The following is a 22184-nucleotide window of genomic DNA, read 5'->3' as shown; positions in this document are numbered from 1 at the left end:
TCACCAGTCAGATTTCACCCACCATTCGGGACCTGCTCAACTCCTCCCTCCATACCGGCATCGTCCCGCCTCTATGGAAGAGAGCAATGGTCAAGGCATTACTAAAGAAACCCAGCCTCGATCAAAACAATCCCTCCAACTACCGACCTATCTCCCTTCTCCCCAGGCTCAGTAAACTTCTTGAGAAGTATGTCAACTCTGTCCTGACACACTTCTTGGAATCTAACAACATACTTGACTCTACTCAAATGGGTTTTAGGCCCGTCATGGAACCGAAACTGCCTTGATTGCAGTAACGGAGGAAGCAAGAAGGATCCTAGACAGCGGCGGGTCAGCGGCCATTGTCCTACTTGACCTTAGTGCCACCTTCGACACTGTAAATCACAATACTCTACTCCACCGCCTTGGCAGGATAGGAATCTCAGGAACGGCACTCACCTGGATGAGATCCTTTCTTACAGATAGATCTTTTCAGGTATTTGAGAAAGACTTCACATCCTCCAGCAATCCCCTTAACTGCGGAGTGCCTCAGGGCTCCTCCCTGAGCCCCACTCTTTTTAATGTTTACCTCAGCCCTCTGGCTGATGTCGTCCGCCCCTTTGGAGTGAAAATTGTCACCTATGCGGACGACACACAGCTGGTGGTAGCGCTAGATTGACCTCTCAACTCCCACCACAGCTTACATAAATGTTTGGAAGCAGTTGCCGCTTGGATGTCGGGCTCCTGCTTAAAGCTAAACGGGGATAAAACAGAGGTCATGCTCTTGGGAAACAACATCACCAAATCCATCGATACCATCTGGCCCCTCTGCCTTGGCAGCCCCCACAACCTAAAGAACAAATCAAGAGTCTCGGCATCTGGCTTGACTGAACCCTCACTTTCAACTACCAAGCAACCAAGCTTGCTGCCACATGCTTCGGGCTTTTAAGGCTACTTCGCAAAATCCTCCCTCTTCTCCCGTTCCATTCAAGACGGATCATGGTCCAAGGATTGATTCTATCCCGCCTCGACTGCGGAAACGCCCTATACCTTGGGGCCCCACAGTCTACGCTCAACAGACTCCAAATCATTCAAAACTGGGCGGCAAGGACCCTCCTTGGTATCCCACGTCGAGTCTCAGTCAAAGCCCGACTGAAGGATCTCCACTGGCTCCCGGTGAAAGCGAGGATCGAATTCAAGAGCATGTGTATCGCTCACCGCTCTTACTGGGGAACAGGTCCCGCTATCAACCGCCCCCTGGTAAATGCCTATCATCCCAATCGCCTCCTCAGATCTGGGACCTCCTATCTAACCTCAGCACCACGAATCAGAAGAGCCAGTTGTGGCGGCCGGTCGCTCTCCTACAACCTAGCCAAGATCTGGAACTCCCTCCCCCTCTCAATCAGATCAGAGCCTAAACTACTTACCTTCCGAAAGCTCCTTAAAACTTGGCTTTTTAATAAAACATCTGTTTAAAACTCTTTTAGAAACCTTTAAGTCCAGCGTACCCCGCCTTGCCTTAAACCTCTGCAGCGCTGGGACGGCTCTGGGTAGCCATCGCGCTATATAAATTTTCTTTTCATTTCATTTCAGGTGACACAGTACTCTCCCGTCTACCACTCCTCTAAATTAAGCGCTTTACTTCCTTCAAGGAACCATCAGCTCCCATTTCCTCTAGTCATTTAGTCAGTCACCTCTAGTCATTCAACTGCTGTGATTGCCTGGACACCCCAAGCTTCCACTAGATCATCCACCAAGGCAACAGCTCCTTCGCTCCCTCTGCACAGCTGGACTATCCACCTCCTGCCAATCTCTTAATAATCTTCACGGTCTGTCTGACAGTTTTTCCAACCCTTAATATACTCTAATCATAACAAAACTATTGCAGCCTGGCAGCCATTCTAGCTAAACTTGCAGAACTTTTACCCGCTCCTGCCGGGAGCAAAATCTGTACCAACAGTTTATGGTCAGTGCATAGTAAGACCGTTGTACCCCACAAGCACGTCAGGAATTACTCTGCACCTGATGCTGCCACCATTGGTTCACATTCTATAACAGAGTAGTTTCGCTCAGAGATCAACAATATTCAAGGTATGTAAAGTGTGGTAAGTATTACCAAATCATCCTTTACTGTAAAGTACATAAACCCTTTCAAATGAATTCTTGGTGATTGTGTTGGGAAATGGATCCCTATCAGCAGCTGAAAGCTTGCTGTACATCCTCTTCATGCGAAGAATGCGCATGAAAAGGCATCAGTAAATGGACTTTCACTATTTTTACAACCTAAGTTCTCCTCTGCGGGACAGCACGGGAAAGTGTCCATAGAAGAAACATTTGACGTGTAGTGGAAAGACCTGGTTAGTGGTTGATGCAGTTTGGTGGCACAATGTTGTCATTACCCATACTGGATTTTGACATGCAAAGTCACTTGGGGGGTACATGTGCCACAAAAAACTCTCCCAGAACATGCAGTAGATTACAATATAGTAAGGATGGGAGTGCTGAGTTTGTAACTATTCAGGGATTTTATTTGATTTACCAACTACAGGCATTCTAGTTCTTCTGCAAACAACTTATGTTTGGCCAAATATGAGTGGGAACTTGCAAGTAGGAGGAATACACCCAATTTACTTTGTGACAAGAAAATGTACTGGCTTTTCAGAGGAACACAAAAATCTGCTTCTTCTACAGCCAGAATCTTGGTCATCCAAGCCCTGAATCCATAAGAGCCATGTTTCTGGCCTTTCCACAGGGTATTTCTATATGGCTCTGCTGAAAGAACCCGAAGTCCAAAGTCTTCGATAGGTCCAGTACCCAAGGAGGCCTCTGAGTAGTTCAGATGATCCCAGTTAGCTCTTTGTTTCTGGTCAGTTCAAAAAAGGCAATTTCAACAACTACTCAAGAGGTCAATCTTATTCGAAGTTTGTTTTGTAGAAAATGTGACTTTGTGTAAGACAAATGCCCCAGATTTCTGGGTTCCAGAGAATCAGGATGAATAAGGAGCCTACATTACGCAAAAGGATGGCATTGCGGAAAATTGCACTTCCTTGCCCCACCAACAGCATTTGCTTTGCTGAAATCTTTGTTTGCCACGGTTCTGCAGAAAGAAACGTCAACACTAGTCCGGCCAAAAAATGGCTAAATACAAACATGGACATTTTCAGCACGCCAAACAATTGTTTTCAACCCAGCTATGAGTGCTTGTCGGCTTCCGTGGACAAATCATCCTGCTCGGGCATTTTCTGATTATTGGAAAACTTTTCTAAATGCTGAGGTGGAAGACTATGTGCTCTTTTCTACAGGTTGTCAGTGGGTTTTCAGACTCTTCGGCCATCTAATTTACACCCGAAAAAGTGACAGGAAAACTTAGCAAAATGCATCAAAATCTCTAGTGGAGATGAAAGACATAACAGGAAGAACATTTTCAAATGGTAAAAAGAGAAAAAAAATCAGACTTTAATTGTGAAATTCCTTCCGTGCAAGTTCTACACATTTATGTACAGTATTCTTGACAAACTATTCATGAAAAATGTACCCAAATATGTGGAATAAATACAAGTAGAGTTAGAAAAACATGTGTATGACTGTTTTCCTATGAATAACTGATTATCTTCAACAGAAGGAAAGTATGCATGCATAAATGTAAATATTTTCTGATCAGTTAACTGGTGCAAAATATGAACATTTATGACCATATCTAAGTCATACAAATACCTATTCACGAGGGCTTTTTGGAGTACAACAGTACTTTTGTAGTGGTATTTTAAGTAGATGTTTTTATGAATTGGACCCAAACACCTAAAGTGGGAATACAATGGAATATTCACAGAATATGTTAGTGCAATTGGCACTAACAGAAAGGAAATGGCTTCCTCACACTTTTTCTAAAAGGGAGTAGAACGTTGTGTGCTTGAGTCACAAAGGATTGTAGGAGAATGCAAAATACTAATGCTTTTGTGAATTATCCTTCATGTAGTTGGCATGTTTCTGTGAATCAGATCTCAGATTATAAAGCTGATACCCAAGCCTTTTAATGCACAGTTATCCTTTTCATATTTATGGTGCTATATCAACAAAATCTTAAAAACGTGCTGAAAACAGTGCACTTGTATTTAATCAAAACAATAACTATTATTAATTAATAAATGCACAAAACATAGGTTTCGGTGTCGTGCATTTACCTGGGTATAAAATCAGACTGGTTGGAGATGGACAACAGCTCATAAATCTGTGAGTAGTTACTTCCTGCTAGTGCAATTAGGCTTTTGGTTGAGTTGAGGGACCGCACAGGAACAGAAACCAGTTGGTTCGCTGATGGAGCTTCAAGAACCAGAGAGAAGCGACTTGTTTCCGAGTTCCAAGAGTAAAGGGCAGACGCATTCTTGCCAGCCAGTAGAATCTGGACTGAAAGTAAGCAGAAAAATACATCACCGCAGATCATCTGCTTGACGTCAGTGACTATTTGTTCAATTTTCATAAACACTTAATATGAACATACTATTTTACGTATGCCCCGCCCATTGACATTAAAACACACCCTGTGCACAGGCCACTACTACAACCTATCACAAAAATATCATGCACTTTTGTAGGAAAAACATACCAAACCCTGAAGGAGGAGTAAAGCTGTGAATCGTTTTTAAATCAATGAAAGGAATCGACTGAAAATGTCTGAAGAATGGTCGTCCTGTCTCCCAAACGAAGACTTCACAGGTTGTTCTGGTTGCTGCGATTGAGGCTGAGAAGAGACAATTAGTACAAAATACAAAATCAGTAGATTTTATACATGTCTTCTTGAAACAGCAACCAATCCCACCTGGTTTCAATCCTTATTTAGTGTATGTTTGTGGGAATATTCACTTAATAAAACATTAAAGCAATATGTGCATATTTTCAGGTGCATATTTACATTTTTTTTTTAAAGAGTGCTCGAATAAATTAGAAAGATCTCGACAACAAATAATCGCATCTGTGCACAAATTGATCTCAGTCGATATACAAAGGAGGGGACAGTGAACTTTAGCTAGTGTTGCTCAGTGATACTTTCACATCATCTCGAGAACCATACCTTTAGCAAACAGCAGGTAGATGTCCCCTCCTGATGACACAGCTTCAACCAGTATTGTTTCATTGACTGGCACTTCCTGCGGATTTCGAAACTCGTTTGTCCCCCAGGTGTACAGCAGGGAGTTCTGGTTGGTGCTTACAGGGGAAACAGCCATGTACATTTCACCTCCTCTGTGCAGCAAAGCAATTCGGGCCATCCCATAACTAGGGAGGTTTTGATGTAGCACAAACAGACCATTCATCCACTTGAAAACCTATATCAAGATGAATCAGAGTCTTATGTAATATTTCACACACAGCAATCACAATAATTCATAAAGGAATTTGAACCCTAGTCCCTTTTGAATAGTATTGGTAATTGATGTCACACTGCATTTTGTGTCTTGCGCTGTTGATTTTAAGGAAATAAATGTTAACACTCCTGGAAGTTATCAAGCCTTTTGTTGAAAACACATTGTCTTATTACAAGGTGCTTTCATGCCTCAAAAAGGACACTAAAGGGGAAAGTTGCACAGTGAGATAATCGTCTGTGCAAACCAAGCCTTGCTGGTCCCGCCCCACCATTAAACAATTGAAAAATGACTCATGTCTCCAGAGTAAAACGCATCTTCCCAAATGTATTAGATAAAAAGTAACAGGTTTCGTAAACATTTGGGATGGGGACGGAATGAGATAATTCAACACTTTAAGGTCTGCCACAGAATACAAATATCTTCATCAGTGCATCAGAAACGTGTGGGCCGAGTAGAATCTGTACTGATCCAGAGTTACAGCCAGCAGTCTAGTGTTTCTTGTATGCCCTACACTAGACACCCACCCACCACTGATGTCACTGGTCAGGTGACACAGCTCTAATAAAAGGGGCCGAGCGCACGTGCTCGAGGCCAGTTGTACCAGTACCTGACTGTGTCCGTGTCAGTCATTCTTAGCAATGAGGGGCCAGGGCCCCCAACATTACATTGGCGACGAGGCGGACGCTAGCCACGCGTGCCGCAGCTGAAGATCCCCGGGAACGAAGAAGGGAAGTGCCCATGTGCAGAGCATTCCCCTGGGGAAGCGACGCCGGCCGCCGAGAGGCCCGCGGGGCGTGTGCTGTGCCCCGGGCCTGAAAATCCATGAGGAGGTGACCGGGAGTCCACCCCGCACCTCCATGCCCAGCACGAGCCCTCCGGCGTGAGGGGAAAGAAGAGCGGACCGACCGGAGCCTACCCGCGTCGGCCGCGAATGCGCCCCTGCCTGGGGTGAAGGAAGAGAGCCGTGCAGAGCCCACCTGCGTCGGCCGCCACCGCATGGTAACCTCCGCGGAGCCCACCCGCGTGGAGGAGAAAAGGCCCGTCGGCCGAAGGTGAGCCCAAGCACCGAAAGCGGAGCCCACCCGCAACAGTCAAAACGCCATAACGGCGGTCGCCAGCCGGCGCCGCCGAAAAACACAAAGCGGAGCCTACCCGCTATAAATGAACTGTGCCCACAGTACAGCGAGGCCAGCAGAGCCCACCCGCGGCCTGCCTGTGATGCCTCCTGTCCCACTCTGCGAGGGTGAACGAACATTTGATTAAACAGGACCAGCGGAGCCCACCCGCGGCCTGCCTGCCGTGTCCCCCGCCGTGTTTGTGAAGAGCCTACGGCGGGGGTGAATAAACTTTAAAGAGCTGCTGGGCGGGGAGAGTGAAAGGAATGAAGCGGAGCCCACCCGCTATATAGCGCTGTCACCCGCACTGCAGCACCGACTTCTGCCCCCACCACAGCGCATGAGCTGAGAGGCGGCGGCGAGCGGGAGAAGCGAGGAAAAACAGCACCCGGCCCGCAGCCGGTACGAACAGTGCAAAGCCCCCTGCGCAGCGTGCATGGAGCTGTTGCAGTGGGGGGGGTGAACTCGCAGAAAGGCCCAGCGCCGTTGGCGGAGAGATGTGCCCCCCTCCCCGCTACCTCTGAAGTGAGCAGAAAGCGACCGGCAGCGTGTGGCGAGCTGCCGGCGCTCATACCCGCAGTGGTGGAGACACGAGCTCTTCTCACTCCACACGGGAAAAGTGAACACGGCCCAGCTGCAAGGCGGCATCGTTTTCATACTGACCCATCTCCCTGCACCAGGAGGCATAGGCAGCAGCGCCGCAAAACAAAGCAGCACGGCCCCAGCAAGCTGCACTCACCAGAGATGGCATGTCCTCCCTGTTTCCTTGTTTTCCTTTGCCCCCAAGTAGTTTCCTGTCCAGACAGTGCAACCGGCAGCACCACGGAACTACCGGTGCGAGAGTCCAGAAAGAGGAAATAAAACGAAGTGCATTGCCACAGGTATTGCGAGATTGCCATCTAGTGGCCTTTTAGGGACACTGCAATAAAAGAAAAAAGACGGCTCCCAGATAAGCCTGCAGCAAGGGAGTGATCACTGCAGCTTTGCCCTAGCAGCCCCAAGTGTGCCACAGGACAGCAGACTCCCAGCAGGGGACAACAGGCTGCAAAGCGCTCAAAGAGCAGCAAGGAACAAAGGTCTGCACGGCGCAGGAACGCGCCAGAACTGCAGGAACGCGCCAGAACCGCAGGAACGCGCCAGAAGCACAGGACCACTGCAACCCTGCAGCACAGCCTAAGTGCGCCAGAAGACAGCTGACTCCCCGCAGAGGACACTCGACAGAGACTGTCAGCCGCAAAGAAAGACATTTCACAGGTACTCCCCAGGAAGTGCCAGAACGTTCAGGACCGCACCAGGAGATGACGCAGGAACGCGCCAACGCTCCAGGAACACTTCAAGAAACGACGCAGGAATGCGCAAGACTGAAGGACAAAGAACTGTACAGAGTTCAAGGCAGTGTGTGCAAACACGCCAGGACAGCGCAGCACTGCGTCGGGAGTGCCAGAAGTCAGGAGCGACCAGTGACGCTGCCCAGCGACACACCAACGCCACAGACCAGCACTGTGCGAGACCGCGCAAGGAGTGAAGGAAATCCACACCTCAGAACCAAACAGCATTGCGCAGGACCGCGCAAGGAGTGAAGGAACTCCACGCCACCACGACCGAGTAACGCAGGGATCGCGTCCTCGGAGACCTGTCAGTAGGTCACAGCGAAGATGACTTGCCAAAAAGTCACCGCCAGATGCGGACCAGTCAATTGGTCGCCCGGAAAAGAAAAGGAGAAGATGACCAGGCCGCTGGTCACCCGGGAAGAAAAGGAGAAGATGACCAGGCCGTTGGTCACCCGGAAAGAAAAGGAGAAGATGACCAGGCCGTTGGTCACCCGGAAAGAAAAGGAGATGACCAGGCCGTTGGTCACCCGGAAAGAAAAGGAGAAGATGACCAGGCTGTTGGTCACCCGGAAAGAAAAGGAGAAGATGACCAGGCCGTTGGTCACCCGGAAGGAAAAGAAAGGAGAAGCGGACAGTCAGAAGATCACGACTGCAAAGACATGCCAGAAGATCAAAGGCATAGCAACTGAATAGATCAAGAAGAGGTCCATGGACGGGACCCAGAAGAGGTCTGATGACACCGACCCGAAGTAAAGAAGGCGCGACAGGAAGAAAGGGGCGATGCCTGGTTTGGCCATCGGAAGAAGAGGAAAGTGTGTCCTAGGGGTAGGACGCAACCAGGGAGATTCGTGTGGAGTGCACGCCACACGGAGATGGCCTGGGTGTTTGAAGAAACGAAAGGGACCGACCACGTCGTGAAAGGAATGGAGGAGAAGAAGGGTAGTGAGTGCCACTAGAAGACCACAAGAAATGAAGAGGTGTGACCAGTCAACTCACACACCCATCAGAAGAAGATGGTGACCTGCACCAGAACACCGGAGTGCCACAGAGAACAAGGCCTGGCATGAACACCGGCGGCACAAGTCAAAGACATCCACCTACAAGCCATCCATCCATGTGGCGATCGTAGAAGAGAGCAAGTTTGGACTGTTGACAACAATTCCACCTTTGGGGTTGAGCGGAAGATTGAATGGCGAGAGTGCTCACACATCCGGCTGGGGAACTGACCACTCCACATCAACCCGTGGCAGCCCAATATGCAAAGGCCTCAAGGGACTCTGGTGGCAGCAAGTCCCGCAAGAGAGACGGATCCATGACGGTGCGTCTGCAAGACCCACGGAGAGGAAAGCTTTGCGTGCAAGAAAAGAGTCAACAGCGTAACCTTCAGGTGGAACTCGGACACAACGGTGAAGATCGTGGAGCGCCCCGCTCACGGCCCGAAGGCTATGGTGGAGCAACATGACCGACAACACCAGTCCAGTGGAAGCCTGGCAAAGAGGTCCTCCCGGACATCTTGTGAGAGAGGAATACCGGCGAAGAGGGGCATCCTATTGAGAGGGATGTATGCACCTACTCCTTTCATCTGCCCAGAAATACTTTGAAGCCTGCCCAGAGACATCACCAGGGACCAGGACTGAAGAGGAGAACCGAGAAGACAACCCATACTCGGATCACGTCACCCTTCTATCTAAACTACCAACTGTCACCAGTGGTGCCAAGCAAAGGCAAGACCGAGAACAATGTCCAAGCGGCGCAGATAGAAAATAGGACCCGCTGAACAACGGCAAATCATGTCACAGTGACTCATGAGTCCTGAATGCAGTAACTACACCATCTGCGATCTGCAATCCACCAAAGAGACTCATTTCAATTTACAGAGTCCAGTGTTATATTGCACGTACATTTTTCATTCCCACAGGTTGAACTTTATCGTGGGGTTTGCAAACTGCATTTTTCTTCCACAGGTTGGACTTTCATTTGTTTTCATTTTTCCCGAAGTTTGGGAGGGATGTACTGATCCAGAGTTACAGCCAGCAGTCTAGTGTTTCTTGTATGCCCTACACTAGACACCCACCCACCACTGATGTCACTGGTCAGGTGACACAGCTCTAATAAAAGGGGCCGAGCGCACGTGCTCGAGGCCAGTTGTACCAGTACCTGACTGTGTCCGTGTCAGTCATTCTTAGCAATGAGGGGCCAGGGCCCCCAACATTACAGAATCCATTAATGCTTCGCATAAACATGCATATCCCACAGGTGCCTGTTGCATACATTAATTTCCTGTTAGTTTCAGCCTGGTACAGATAGAGCTGCATGTGCAGCACCCTTAGCTTTTTAACAACGTCCCTTTCAATTTTCCACGTTTATGTTTTAGAAAAGTCTAGCTGAAACCGCGAATCTGCAAATACCCAATTTGTAAAACTTCCTGTTTCAGTGACAATCTACAGTATGCATATAATATTGCTGGAAAAAATGTACTTCTGTCGTTTTCTTGTTGTTTGCAGAATGACTGTGGCCTATTCCGTGTATTTGTACCATCTTAAGGCCTGATTCACAAAAGAAAACTCACACTTTTGTGCAAGTTAACTCTTCGGTATTTACAAAGGTAAACTTAGACCAAAAGTCTAACTTTGCTACTTTTTGGGATTCACAAAGGTAAACTCTGACCAAAATGTAACTTTACTACTTTTCAGTATTCATAAAGATAAACTTAAACCAAAAGTCTAACTTTACTAGTAGTAACTTACCTTTGTGAATATCAAAAAGTAGTAAAGTTAAGCTTTTGGCCTCAGTTAGACTTTTGGTCTAACTTTACCTTTGTGAATACCAAACTATAGTAAAGTTAGACTTTTGGTCTAATTTCTTTGTGAATACCAAACTATAGTAAAGTTAGACTTTTGGTCTAATTTAACTTTTGTGAATCGGGCCCTTAGTGAGCAGAACATATGTTTTTTTGTGCTGGCACTTATGTCACAAGCAGGTTGCAATTTGTACAATACAGCAGCCATGGCCCCTGGAGGGAGTTCCGTGGGGCAGAAAGGCAGGGCGGGGGAGGGGCAGGGTGGGTGGTGCTACACACCGGAATATGGATAATGTGAGGTAAGTAAACAATTTATTAAATAAAACGAATTTCATAGCACGCCCTGCATCGCATTTTGAGATGCAGGGCGCGCCCCGCCTTTCTACCCCACTGAACTCCCTCCACAGGCCACGACTGAATGAAACAGTTTTCACTTTCAGGCCCTAAATGTGTGAAGGCAATGCTTGTTGTGTATGTACGAAAACCTGCATGTGTAGTCGCAATAAATACACCTATTTCTTTTAAAGATTATACAGAGGTACAGTAAAATATTTAACATTTGAGATTTTAATTCAAAATGCACATACTGCATTGAATACTAAAGTTTTTGATAATTAAAGGTGGTATTCAAAGAAGGTCACATGCTTTTGCCAATGAGAGGTTTTTGTTAATGGCATTGATGTGTTATTTGCACCCCATACAGGACCTTTCCCTGGCGGGTCAGGAGCCTGGCTACAGAAGAGGGTGCCATTTAAAACACGCCATGTTGGAAATGCAGTTGAGCAGGAGCAACTCACTTACATTTCTCCATATTCACAACGTTTACTCCTCTTCTTCCTCACGTGCCTCCAGGATGGATGTGTCCACCTCGTGTAGTTGCCTCCAGCTAGGTTCACAGTTTAGATGCATTGACATTGTAAATGCAGCCAGAAGCAAGGTCCACGCTGTTGTGTTTTGAAACAGACCACTGCAGAGCAGCGGCTTCTTGAGTTAAACACACAGGCCAGTCGTAAGGTTAGAGTTGGTCAATTTTATCACCAACTACTTTCAAACCACCAGGTCCTTTAAAAAAACTAAGCTTTCTTTCTGTTGTGGAGCTTTAATGTGGATACTTCCCTTATGATTTATCAAAGCAGCAATTCATTCGACTCCAGGGCAATCTCGCAATTCTGTGCAATTAGATAAGACATAAAATGGAAATGTTTCTAAAAAATGTAAACCTCTTATTTTTTGAAGCCAACAATTAAAGGTACTCTGTTTTCAGGGGCACTACAATAGTTGCCACTGGAGAGAAAATTAATTTTCGATATATACCTCTAGTTCAGCATAACTATTCACAGCATACCGCAAAGTGGGTCTTTACTTCTATATAGCACATAACAAGGTAAAAGCTAGGCTAGAACCTCATAGGACATCAATTACAAACATGCATTATGTGGTATGAGATGTGTGAAACATATCTGAAGAACTAACCTTGGAGGTTTCTGAAACGGCCATCCTACTGGCTATGACCAAATAGTCTTCGTCACCTGCAGAAAAGTGTTTTACATCACTGGTTTCTGGGACAGATAACGTCTGTACCTAGAGTAGGAACAACAGTGTTAAACTACGTCACAAGCACACTTATAGGTTACTGGCAAATGGTATTCCCTCAAACCTTCCAATGTTCCAACATAACGTATGAGGTTCCAGTGTAACAACAGAAACATTTAATATTGAAAATTAACTGCATGAAATAACTGACCAAGACTCCTGGTAGTGCAACACACCATATGGTCAGCTATGCAGGAATGGCCAGATGAGTAAATATAAAGACAAGGAGCTGTGGAGCATGGACAGGCTGAGGTTCTCGAAGAGTACTTCTGCAACAACGATGCTAATGGTTACTTTTCACCTCTAACTCCAAGATACAATGTGGTTTAGGATAGTGCAGTGTTGAATTGTATACATCTTTTCTACAAGGTTAGACTCAGATGTGCTACTTAAGACAGGCTATGCGCATGGTTTTAGACTGACTGGTAACATATAATGCAGCAGAGCAGTAGCAGTGGTATGCAAAGGCCTTCAGCAATGGCATAGGATTGTTTTTTTTCCGCGAGCTTTATTTAATACTCATATCTATCTTTACTGTTTTTTTCCCTCAAGCTCTATTCAATGCTCTGATCATTCCGCAAACCTGGACAAGCCACCACTTGATTAAGTTTGACTGGCTGGTCTTAGTAAAAGTGCAACCCCTTACAATTACAACCTCATGTGCTGCCAGAGCATTTTATAGAGTCCAGCCTTTGGATTTCACTAGGTCCCTGGAAGAGAGTGCCCCCTCTCTCCCAGGCGTAGTGGAGGATGACGCCTGTCTGCAGGACAGGTGGATCCATGGCACAACCCATAAGCTAACGCCAGTTGCCCAACATATACAATGCAGAATTAAGCCGTCCAGTCCCTGGAACACATATAGTCTCAGGGAAGTAAAGAAACAATGGAAAACCTTAGAGAGACAATGGAGGAAATATTATAACCCTAATTCCAAGGCTATATACAAGGTAGCTCTAAAGAAATACTAAACTGTAGTCAAAATAGCCAAGAAGGCTCATCTGGAAAACAGAATAGAGAGGGCAGGAAATAAATCTAGGCAAATCTTTAAAGTTGTTAAAAAATGTATGTCCCCTTAGGCTTGTGCCAGATTTCAACAGCCTTCAGCTGAGTGATGCGTTCGTCTGGTTTTCTATTTTCATATTAGGATCTGAATCATCCAAACTAGCCTCTCCTCTTAGACTCAGTCTGAAGTGGTTTTGATGGATGTAATGCAATCAAGTATAGCTGCCGGAGCTAGAGCGACACTCACTAGCTTCGAACACATGCCATTGGAGGGGTCATTAGCAGCAATACGCAGGCTCAAATCGGGATCTCCTTCCGATCCCTACCTTCCCAACCTATTAGCATTAGGGGCATACATCGCAGGCTAATACGTTTCTTAATGCATCGCTGTTTACAGCATCAATACCTCGCTCCTGGAAGCAGGCCAAAATCTTGCCCCTGCTTCAGAAACCTTAAGCGGGCACGGGAGAGAAATCCAACTATAGACTAATATTGTTACATTTGGCCATGCCTAAATTGCTGGAAAAACATGTAAATTAGCAGCTCTCCCAGTACCAGGAAACGAATAACTTACACCACCCTAACCAGTCGGACTTTAGACCCAACTTCAGCATGGACACAGTGCTAATGGCGCTAATGAAGGCTGTTGAATACATAAGAGGCAGCCTAGACACTGGTGGAAAGGCAGTACCGATCATGTTAGACCTGTCGTGGTCCCCAATGTCGAACTCCTATCGCATCTCCAATCCACCGGAATAGTTGGTTAAGCTTTGGACTTACTGGCTTCCTTTTTGGAGAGTAGAGGACAAGAGGTAAGGATCCCTCCCTTCTCTTTAGAGTCCCGTAAACTGTCAGTGGGAGAGCCCCAGAGTTCGGGCATGAGCCCTACATTAGTTAAGGTGTATCTTACCTAACCAGCTCAACTGGCCAAAGCCTTGGCATAAAAAGGGATCTCATATGCTGATGATACTCAGCTGCTGTTCTCCTGGAGGTGGGAAGTAGAGTTTCGGGGAGAATCCATCAGATACTGCCTTCCACTGGCTAACCTCCTAACAACTTAAATGGAATGCAGACAAGACCAAAATTCTATTCTTCGGTCTTAACCACCGGGGAGACATGGCAGACCTTCTGGTCAGATAACACACTCTCCGTGGCCCGCAGGGAGTAACAGTTAATAATTTATGTGTCAAATTTGATGACTGTCTGTCCTGCCACCAGAGGTTAAAACTGTAATAGGTACATGTTTTGGGCTACTGTGTATTTTAAGTAAATGTTTACATTTCCTTTCATTCTAAGTAAGGAAGCTGATTGTCCAGGCACTTTTAAGATCGAGCTGGACTATGGAATGGCCCTATATTTAGGACTACCAGACTACCTGGTCAACAGTCTACAGGTGGTCGAGAATACAGCAGCCCGCGCTCTCCTTGGCCTTCCTCTGAGAACGCACGTATCCCCACTGCAAGGGGGTACGGGCCTTCTCCATGGAACAAGCGCCCTCTTGACATACAGTCAATTAATGCAATCTCTCATTTTAAGAAAACAATTGAAAACCTGGTTCCTTAAGCAGAATTAGATGGCTTAGGCACACATTGAGCCCTGTGAGCAGAGTACCAGGACACACCTTGGAGTAACCATGCACTATAAAATTCGACTCTCAACTTTCTTAGCTGGTCTCTCCAAGAAATATTTGTATGACTCTAGCTCCACTTGTTCCATTTTGAAAGTTACGTCCCCTTTCCCTACTGCCTGTTAATAATTGCTGAGTGCTTTATTTCAAACATTTGCTATTAATTAGTGATCTACGAAAAGCAACTTGCACACCTGCAGATAGGTAAAACAGGAATTTCTTCCCAGCCTCTCGCCGCAAGAGAACAAAAATAATGGAAATTCAGGTATAATTGAAAAGTACTCACCAGCATTTCTTTGTCAAAAAAATGTGACAGGTGTGCATGGACGTGGTTAAAAAACCACCCTGTATCATGCACGTCACCTCTGTCTTTTCAAAGATGTAAAAGGCGTATGATTTACATGTCTTTAAAGTGACCCATCCATAACTCTTTCTACTTAAACCAGGCTGTAAGAACTGTAAACCACAATACCACTAATAAAATTCACTTTCCTTGATATGATGCTATACAATGTTTGATGTAACACTACACTAGTTACAGACCAAAACATGGAATTCTGCTTGCTAGAAAATGGTTTTGGGATCCGGACTCCGTTTTTGATCAGCATCTCTACCAGTAGCTTTAGCTTATATGTTGGACCCACCTCTCTATGAAGTAACTCCTCTGCCTTTAAAGAGGCTAGAATGCATACTACGGCCTGGTATATACATTACTCAGATTGTAATCTCCTACCTCTACCTACGAGACAGTCATAAGACAACCACCTTTTTTTGTGCCCTAAGGGTGGAAGTCTAATATATTTAATTAAATTACTGAGTGCAGAAAGAGTGTTTTCTTTTCGATTTAAGGTCTAGACTGGCTACACTTTTGTGGACGGTCTTTGACTTGCAACCATTCTTCTCCCTTTATTATGAGTCATGCAGTAAAAGCAACAACACCTTGATACTCATGTAATGGAAATGTACAGTGTATTATCTATCATACATGAAACTAATAGCTGTTGTGAAATATTGCATTCAATATTTACCATACCAGTTTTTCATTCATATAAGTAAATACAGTATACAACATTTACTATACACCAATGGTATGAGTTGATATTTTCTCCTTTCTGCAGGGTCACTCTTTTTACTGAACCCTGTTTTTACAGACTATACAACTCTGTGCATTTTAACCATTTGTAAAGTTCCCGTGCTTCTCCTTTCAACATGGTAAAATAGGCTTCTCGCTCACTGGCATACTTAACTTACCTATAAGCCCCTAACATATGGTATCATGGTGCACCCAGGGCTTGTCAGTTAAATGTCACAAGTAGACTGCAGCACATGTTGTGCCATCCACCACAGTGGCTATGTAAACATCACAGCAGGCCTGCCACCAGTAGCCTGACTGTGCAGGTTTTAACTGCAAATTCGACCTATCAAAGTAATCCCTTTTAACAGGTCTAAAACTTCCTTTTAAGTATTAATACGTCACTCCTAAGTAGGCTTTATTGCCCAAGAGGTAAGGTGCATGGTATTTAAAAGAAGACATGTAACTGTTTGATGTTAAAAATGTCCTCACAGTGACCAGCACGTGAAAGCTATTTCCACTGTAGCCAGGCTGGCTGTTCTATAGGAAAACACTTGGATTCAATATTAAATACTAATACTATATCTCAAGAATGGGACTAGCTTGAAAAATAATTAACTATTTTTAATAGTTATTAAAAATTCCAATTCAATGGTGAAGCTGAACATTTTCTGGATATTGTGGAAATGCAACATTTAGAAAGTTACCTTTGCCTTGCCTGAAGTCCCTAAAAGCCAAATCTGCATTTTGCTGTCCAACGTCTGCCAGCTAATAATTAGCAATTGAATAGATCTGAATTAATTGTGAACTTGGTCCCAGGAGCAATCAATAGGTTGACCTTAGTGGGCAGAGATGACCCATTGAAACTGACAGAATATGTAGGGGAGACTGGGAGGATCATTTTTTACATTAAAGTGTCAAGCCCTGCTTGAATGCCACATCCTTCTTGATAGGTGTGCTGTGGATTTTTATATGACACTTGGGGTGCACTTCAGACAGGCGTTCCCTGTCACAGGCAAACAACAGAAGAAACTTGGACAGGACCCTCCTTTTGCCTCCCCCAGCCAGTCCAGCCCCGTTCACAATGAACCTCTTTTTAACATTACAGTGTCACAGCTTGATCAGCGGGCCGGTTAGGGTTACGTATAACATGTGAGGTACACAGGTTCTTGTGTATCCCATGTCTGGCTGCTGAAAACTGAGGTTTGTTCCACCAGGCTTCTTTCTCTGAGATTTCTCTGAGTAACTACCTAAAACTGGATTTTCGTGTTAGATGTGGGAGGACACTAGGATTACTATAGTGCACTCCCCACGCACACCTAGAGCCCTCAGAACCCATATTTAGTATGGTTGAAGACATTGCCATCTTCAAAATGCCCCAAGTCGGTAGGGTTAGCCCTGAAAATCTTTACCCCATTGGTTAGGGTGACTCCAGGGTCATTCCTACCTACTAGCTTGTGCTAGGCATAAATGTGTCACCTCAAACACAAAAAAGCTGATTGGAGGAATTCTTGCAATAAGTCTAACCACTGTCAATCAGTTGGGGTAGCATTCCAACCCACCGGTCTTTTATCCACCATGCCACCTCATTTTAGGTCCAGCCATATAGAAATCTGTCTTGGTCCTACTCTATTAGGAGCAGTACATCCTGAACTGCCAGACCAGGTACTCCCTGAACCAGAACACACACAACCCAAAGCTGGTTTCACCCTGATTGGAGCTCATCAGTTATGTGTAGTTTAGTGCCAGTGGCACAGTGAGCACAGGACCAACATATGAGCATACCCTTGCCACCTAGGGTTGTACATCAAACACAGAAAAGGTGATGGGATGAACTGCTGTATTAAGTCTAACCACTGGCAATCGATCAGTGAATTTTTGCAAGCATTCCTCCCATCAACTTGTATGGTTTTGACAAATGTGACTCTTCCAGGCACCCACTTCAGAACACTCCTGTATCTGTGGAAGTTCGGAAGAGGGCTGAAGCTGCTGTCTGAGACCTGAGAAGAACCTGCATGACTGGGTCTGCTTTCCCTCTTGTACCCAGGACAAGGAAGGGAACTCCAAGGGTTATAAGATTTACCTTGTGCTAAAGCTACAGAGACTCAACAAGGTGCAAGAGGCCTTTTCCACTAACTGCCCAGCTGACCTGTAGAAACTAGAACTTGACTGGACCCTCCTGTCGGCCTCTGCCACCATGTGAGTCTCTAAGTGCCTCCTCTGAGGTCCTGGGGGGCTTTAGAACTATACTTCTGTAGTGGATTTGGACTTAAAGGACTAAACTCAGAAGGCAAAATCTTTGACGAGGATGAACCTGGTTTGTTTTTCCAACCAGTGCTCCATCCTGATTAGTGTGAACCTGCGCCTAGGTCATCTTCTACAGTGACTATTGGCTATCATTCGTACTTTGTTCTTCTTGGTGCTATTTCTACTTATTACTTTAAAAATGCAAATGTCCGGTGCCCCATACTGAATTTTCCGCCATTTTGGTGTAGTTGTGTTCATTAAATTACTTATTTTTCTAATCCATTTTGAGATTTACATTATTTTGCATTTCAACTTTATAACTGTTTTAGTTCTGCTTATATACTTTACATATTGCCTCTAAGTTAAGCCTGTCTGCTCTGTGTTCTAGCTACCGGGAATGAGCTTAGATTTATTTTGTGACTTTAGTGCTTTACATTGATAAGGATTGTGATTATAACTTGAAGTGGGCACTTATCCCCATCAACTAATAACCTAATTTCTTCCAATATAGCATATGGTAAATACCGTATGTGTTAAAAACAAATATGGAATCATCTCTATTGCAAACACTTCAGTTTGGTTATTTCCTGAGTGAACATAAGTTACAAGGTCCTATTTATATCAATGAAGAATTTTTCTTCTGACATCTTTGGGCCAATGTACCGTTGACCCTCCGATTGGGGCCAAAGGCATATGGAGCTGTGGTGCAGCAAAGATGGCTGTTCTATGAACGTGTTGTGCTGGACTGGCCCTATACTGGAGAAAAATAGAATGAAACTCAGGGACCTGGGTAGCTAAAACCTGTGAGCAGATAGAGGAAAGTTCTGCAGTCTCAAAATGTGTGAAAAGCATTTTCAGGAAGGCTCCCATATTAGCCACTACAGCAGGTACCATAACTCGATGGCACGAGAAAGAGATGTAGGGAGAAGAGCGTGTACGGAGCGGAATTGGCAAACCGGCCGGAGTGAACTCAAGTAGGGATTGAAACTAGGACAGGATTAAGAGAAACTAGGACAGGATCAAGAGAAACCAGACCCAGACACCAAGTAGAACCACACCCAAAAGTCAGAATAAAAAAGCATCAAGCACACCTACATCATCCAGCTTAGCAAGTACCACAGAAAGTACACCTGCCTGCCTTGAGACAGGAGAACAGTGTATGCAGAGACAAGGTGCCAGTAAGCCACCTATAGAAAAATGGAGGACAGCATTCTCGTACTGAGAATCTGAAGTCACTAGAGGGATACCTGGACGAGTCATCTGAAAGGTGCAAGATCAAACCTTTGCACCAGGAAGGGTTCTCAGCAGGACCAAACAAGTTTGAAGGAAGGTGAGACGGGGCCCAAACCAGCATAAAAACCTGAACTGAGACACATCAACCAGATAATTCTCACTGAGTGGAACTTGGGTGTTATATGAACTTAAAAGAGAACATGAACATTTCTATTTTCTTTTCTAAGGTAAGGGCGTGAACGACAAAGGAAATACCCAGCAGAAAAAGAGGCCACAAGACAAATATACAAGTGGAAGGCCTTACTTAACTATGCGAATAAAAAATGGACAGCTTGAAGCAACCTCACCTAAAAAAAACACAGTCACGGTCAGCCATAGGAGGAAACTAGGGGGATAAACTGTGGAACGAGGGGGAAAATTGGGGGGAACTAAATCCAGATAAGGAGAAAAAACACAGAATTGAATGTAGAATCTCTATGTAGAGCTATCACTGAACATGCTGAACACACCTTCCAATAAACATCACCCAAGTGTACTTACCTGCAAAAACACCTGGTAACATATGAAAATATATAAACGTCCTGCTATGGAGACTGGCAAACTGAACCAAACGCAAGATATTATAAGAATCTTTCTCCATACTTACTTTCAGACCAGTACAGCCATTGCTGGATGTGTGTTTTTGAAGGATTCTCTGGGAACAAACAATCAACATGTAGAAACTCTTTGAAAAAGCCTAAAGTAACTCTAGGATCGATAATGAAGGAAACATCTGCCACAGTGCAGCCAAAGACATTATGGAAAATAAGATCAGTGAAGTTTGAAAAGAAGTGAAATTGATAAGGGCACACATAGGGCACACATATCTGTTTAGAAGCTGTGGGGACACGATTGATGGTGGTAGAGGACAGCTGGAGAAAGAACTGAAGACAGAACAAGAACTGTGACATCTGAAATTAAACTGCCTGATCTAGAACACTAGAACTGCCGGGGGCAACACAAAAATATGTGGAGTGCCTGGAAAAAATGACTTGATAAATGACTTGATAATGTTCCTAGAAAACTTTTTCCTATGCCGTCTAAATGTACACTTTGAGAAAAACCTTCAATTCCAAATGTCATACAGAATTCAGCCCTAAGCCTATTAATGTGAATCTTTCAAGACACCAAAAAACAAGTAAAATTCTGAAGGTGGCTAAGAAAAACAGAGGTCCCCATTCAATATAATGGAGAAGTAATATCTATTTCTGCAGACTATTCTTCACAGACAGCTCTATAGAGTCTGGAAAATGTCTTGGACCACCTGGAATCTAAAACTATGGTAACAACACGACCACAATGGAGAGGACCCATGAGCCAGTCACCCAAGTTGCATGGCACACAAGACTCAACATACACAGCACACCCAATGCATCATAGACAAGACCTGAGAATATCTGATAGAGAACGTTTAGATAAAGTCCAGATCTCCACTAAAGAACGTTGAGTGCTCGGAAAACCAATACCCCTGAGAGAAGACCTTGGACTGTTAAGGCGCCACAGGTGATCTTCATTCGAAATGACAACTGGACAAGGTTAAAGAAACTGCCCTATAGTGTATATGCAAATGTATTATATTGAAAATGGAAAAATGGATTAAGCATATTTTTGTCACGTTTGCTAATATAAGCTCCTCAAGACAACACACACAAACAATTCTGTAAGTGAGTTAGGCCTCAGCACTCACGATCTGAGCCTGCAGATAAAAAGTAAGTTTATGCCTGAGATACCTGTGAAAGGACTATTGTACGTGTCATATGCAGAGTATTAAAGGTTATTCCCTCCATATATACCTGTAAGTGTTCAATTATGTGCACCAACAGTTAGAACAGGCTCATTCTATATTCCCATACACCTAGAGACTCCTGCCACAAATACCTCCCTTCCATTCACTGTGCCTCTGACATTTGGTAAGTAGGACAAATGCCACAAAGATACAGAACTAAACCAATAGAACCCTCATTGCTCAGTGTACATAGGGTCAGTACAAAATAATCACTCAATCAAATACCTTATTCAATTAAAAGAATTAATCATAATAAGTCAGTACCGATATGAAAAGACAGAAACTTGTATACCATTAACAAAGTAAAAACAGACATTACGCTCTACTGCAGGACACTGAACATCTAAACTGAAACATGATTGGGTGGGTACTGTAATACGCAGCAGCCAGTATAGATCCTAAACAGCAAAAGACAACATTAACCTCAGATCCATGAAAAAACATAGTGTTGCCAAACTCATACATGTCTTTGTGAAAATTAAAACCATGAATGTGATTCTACTTACAGGCTCAATTTATGCACCCAGCAATGATAAACAAGACTTTCTTTCCAGACTCTTAAAAGCTCTGGCTAAAGTCAAACCTGGCAAAATAGGGGTGGGGGTGTTCAGACCACAATAATATTTATGTTAGATAAAACTCGAAGGGTTGACCACCAGAATAATAATGCCAGAGCTCTTCTAATGGATGTGTGTAAAGATTTTGGCCTGATTGATGTATGGTGATTGTAACATTCATGGGAAAGGGAATGCAGTATTGTATCTAACCTGCATAAAAATGAATCCCACATAGACGTTTTCTTAATGATACCTTCATTGATATCAAAGATAGTTAACTGTGCCAACTAGGAGGGCTGTCAGATCATGTAATGGTACAGTTGGAGATGGAGTCAGGACATATTTCTCAACCCCTACCATTATGGTAGATGCATACATCTACATATAAATGACCCTTAGAACATACAAACAGGCAAATGAATCTCCAGACATATCAGCACATC

The 22184-nt window shown here is 44.6% G+C and overlaps 1 protein-coding gene across 1 annotated transcript in view; it reads right to left on the bottom strand.

Moving 5' to 3' along the window:
• ADGRV1 (adhesion G protein-coupled receptor V1) overlaps window positions 1-22184 on the bottom strand; it is a 2034994-nt gene that overhangs the window by 1205061 nt on the left and 807749 nt on the right. Inside the window, exons 48-51 of the mRNA XM_078677778.1 lie at window positions 12059-12166; window positions 5029-5300; window positions 4583-4698; window positions 4161-4383 (exon numbers count right to left, since the gene is read on the bottom strand). Coding sequence (XP_078533904.1) covers window positions 4161-4383; window positions 4583-4698; window positions 5029-5300; window positions 12059-12166 — 719 coding nt within the window. The remainder of the gene's footprint in view (window positions 1-4160; window positions 4384-4582; window positions 4699-5028; window positions 5301-12058; window positions 12167-22184) is intronic.

This window comes from Lissotriton helveticus, chromosome 2_1 (assembly GCF_964261635.1).
Source record: "Lissotriton helveticus chromosome 2_1, aLisHel1.1, whole genome shotgun sequence".
In the NCBI taxonomy this organism is placed as follows: domain Eukaryota; kingdom Metazoa; phylum Chordata; class Amphibia; order Caudata; family Salamandridae; genus Lissotriton; species Lissotriton helveticus.
The sequence above is the reverse complement of the archived record's forward strand: the minus strand, read 5'-3'. Positions and strand labels throughout refer to the sequence as shown.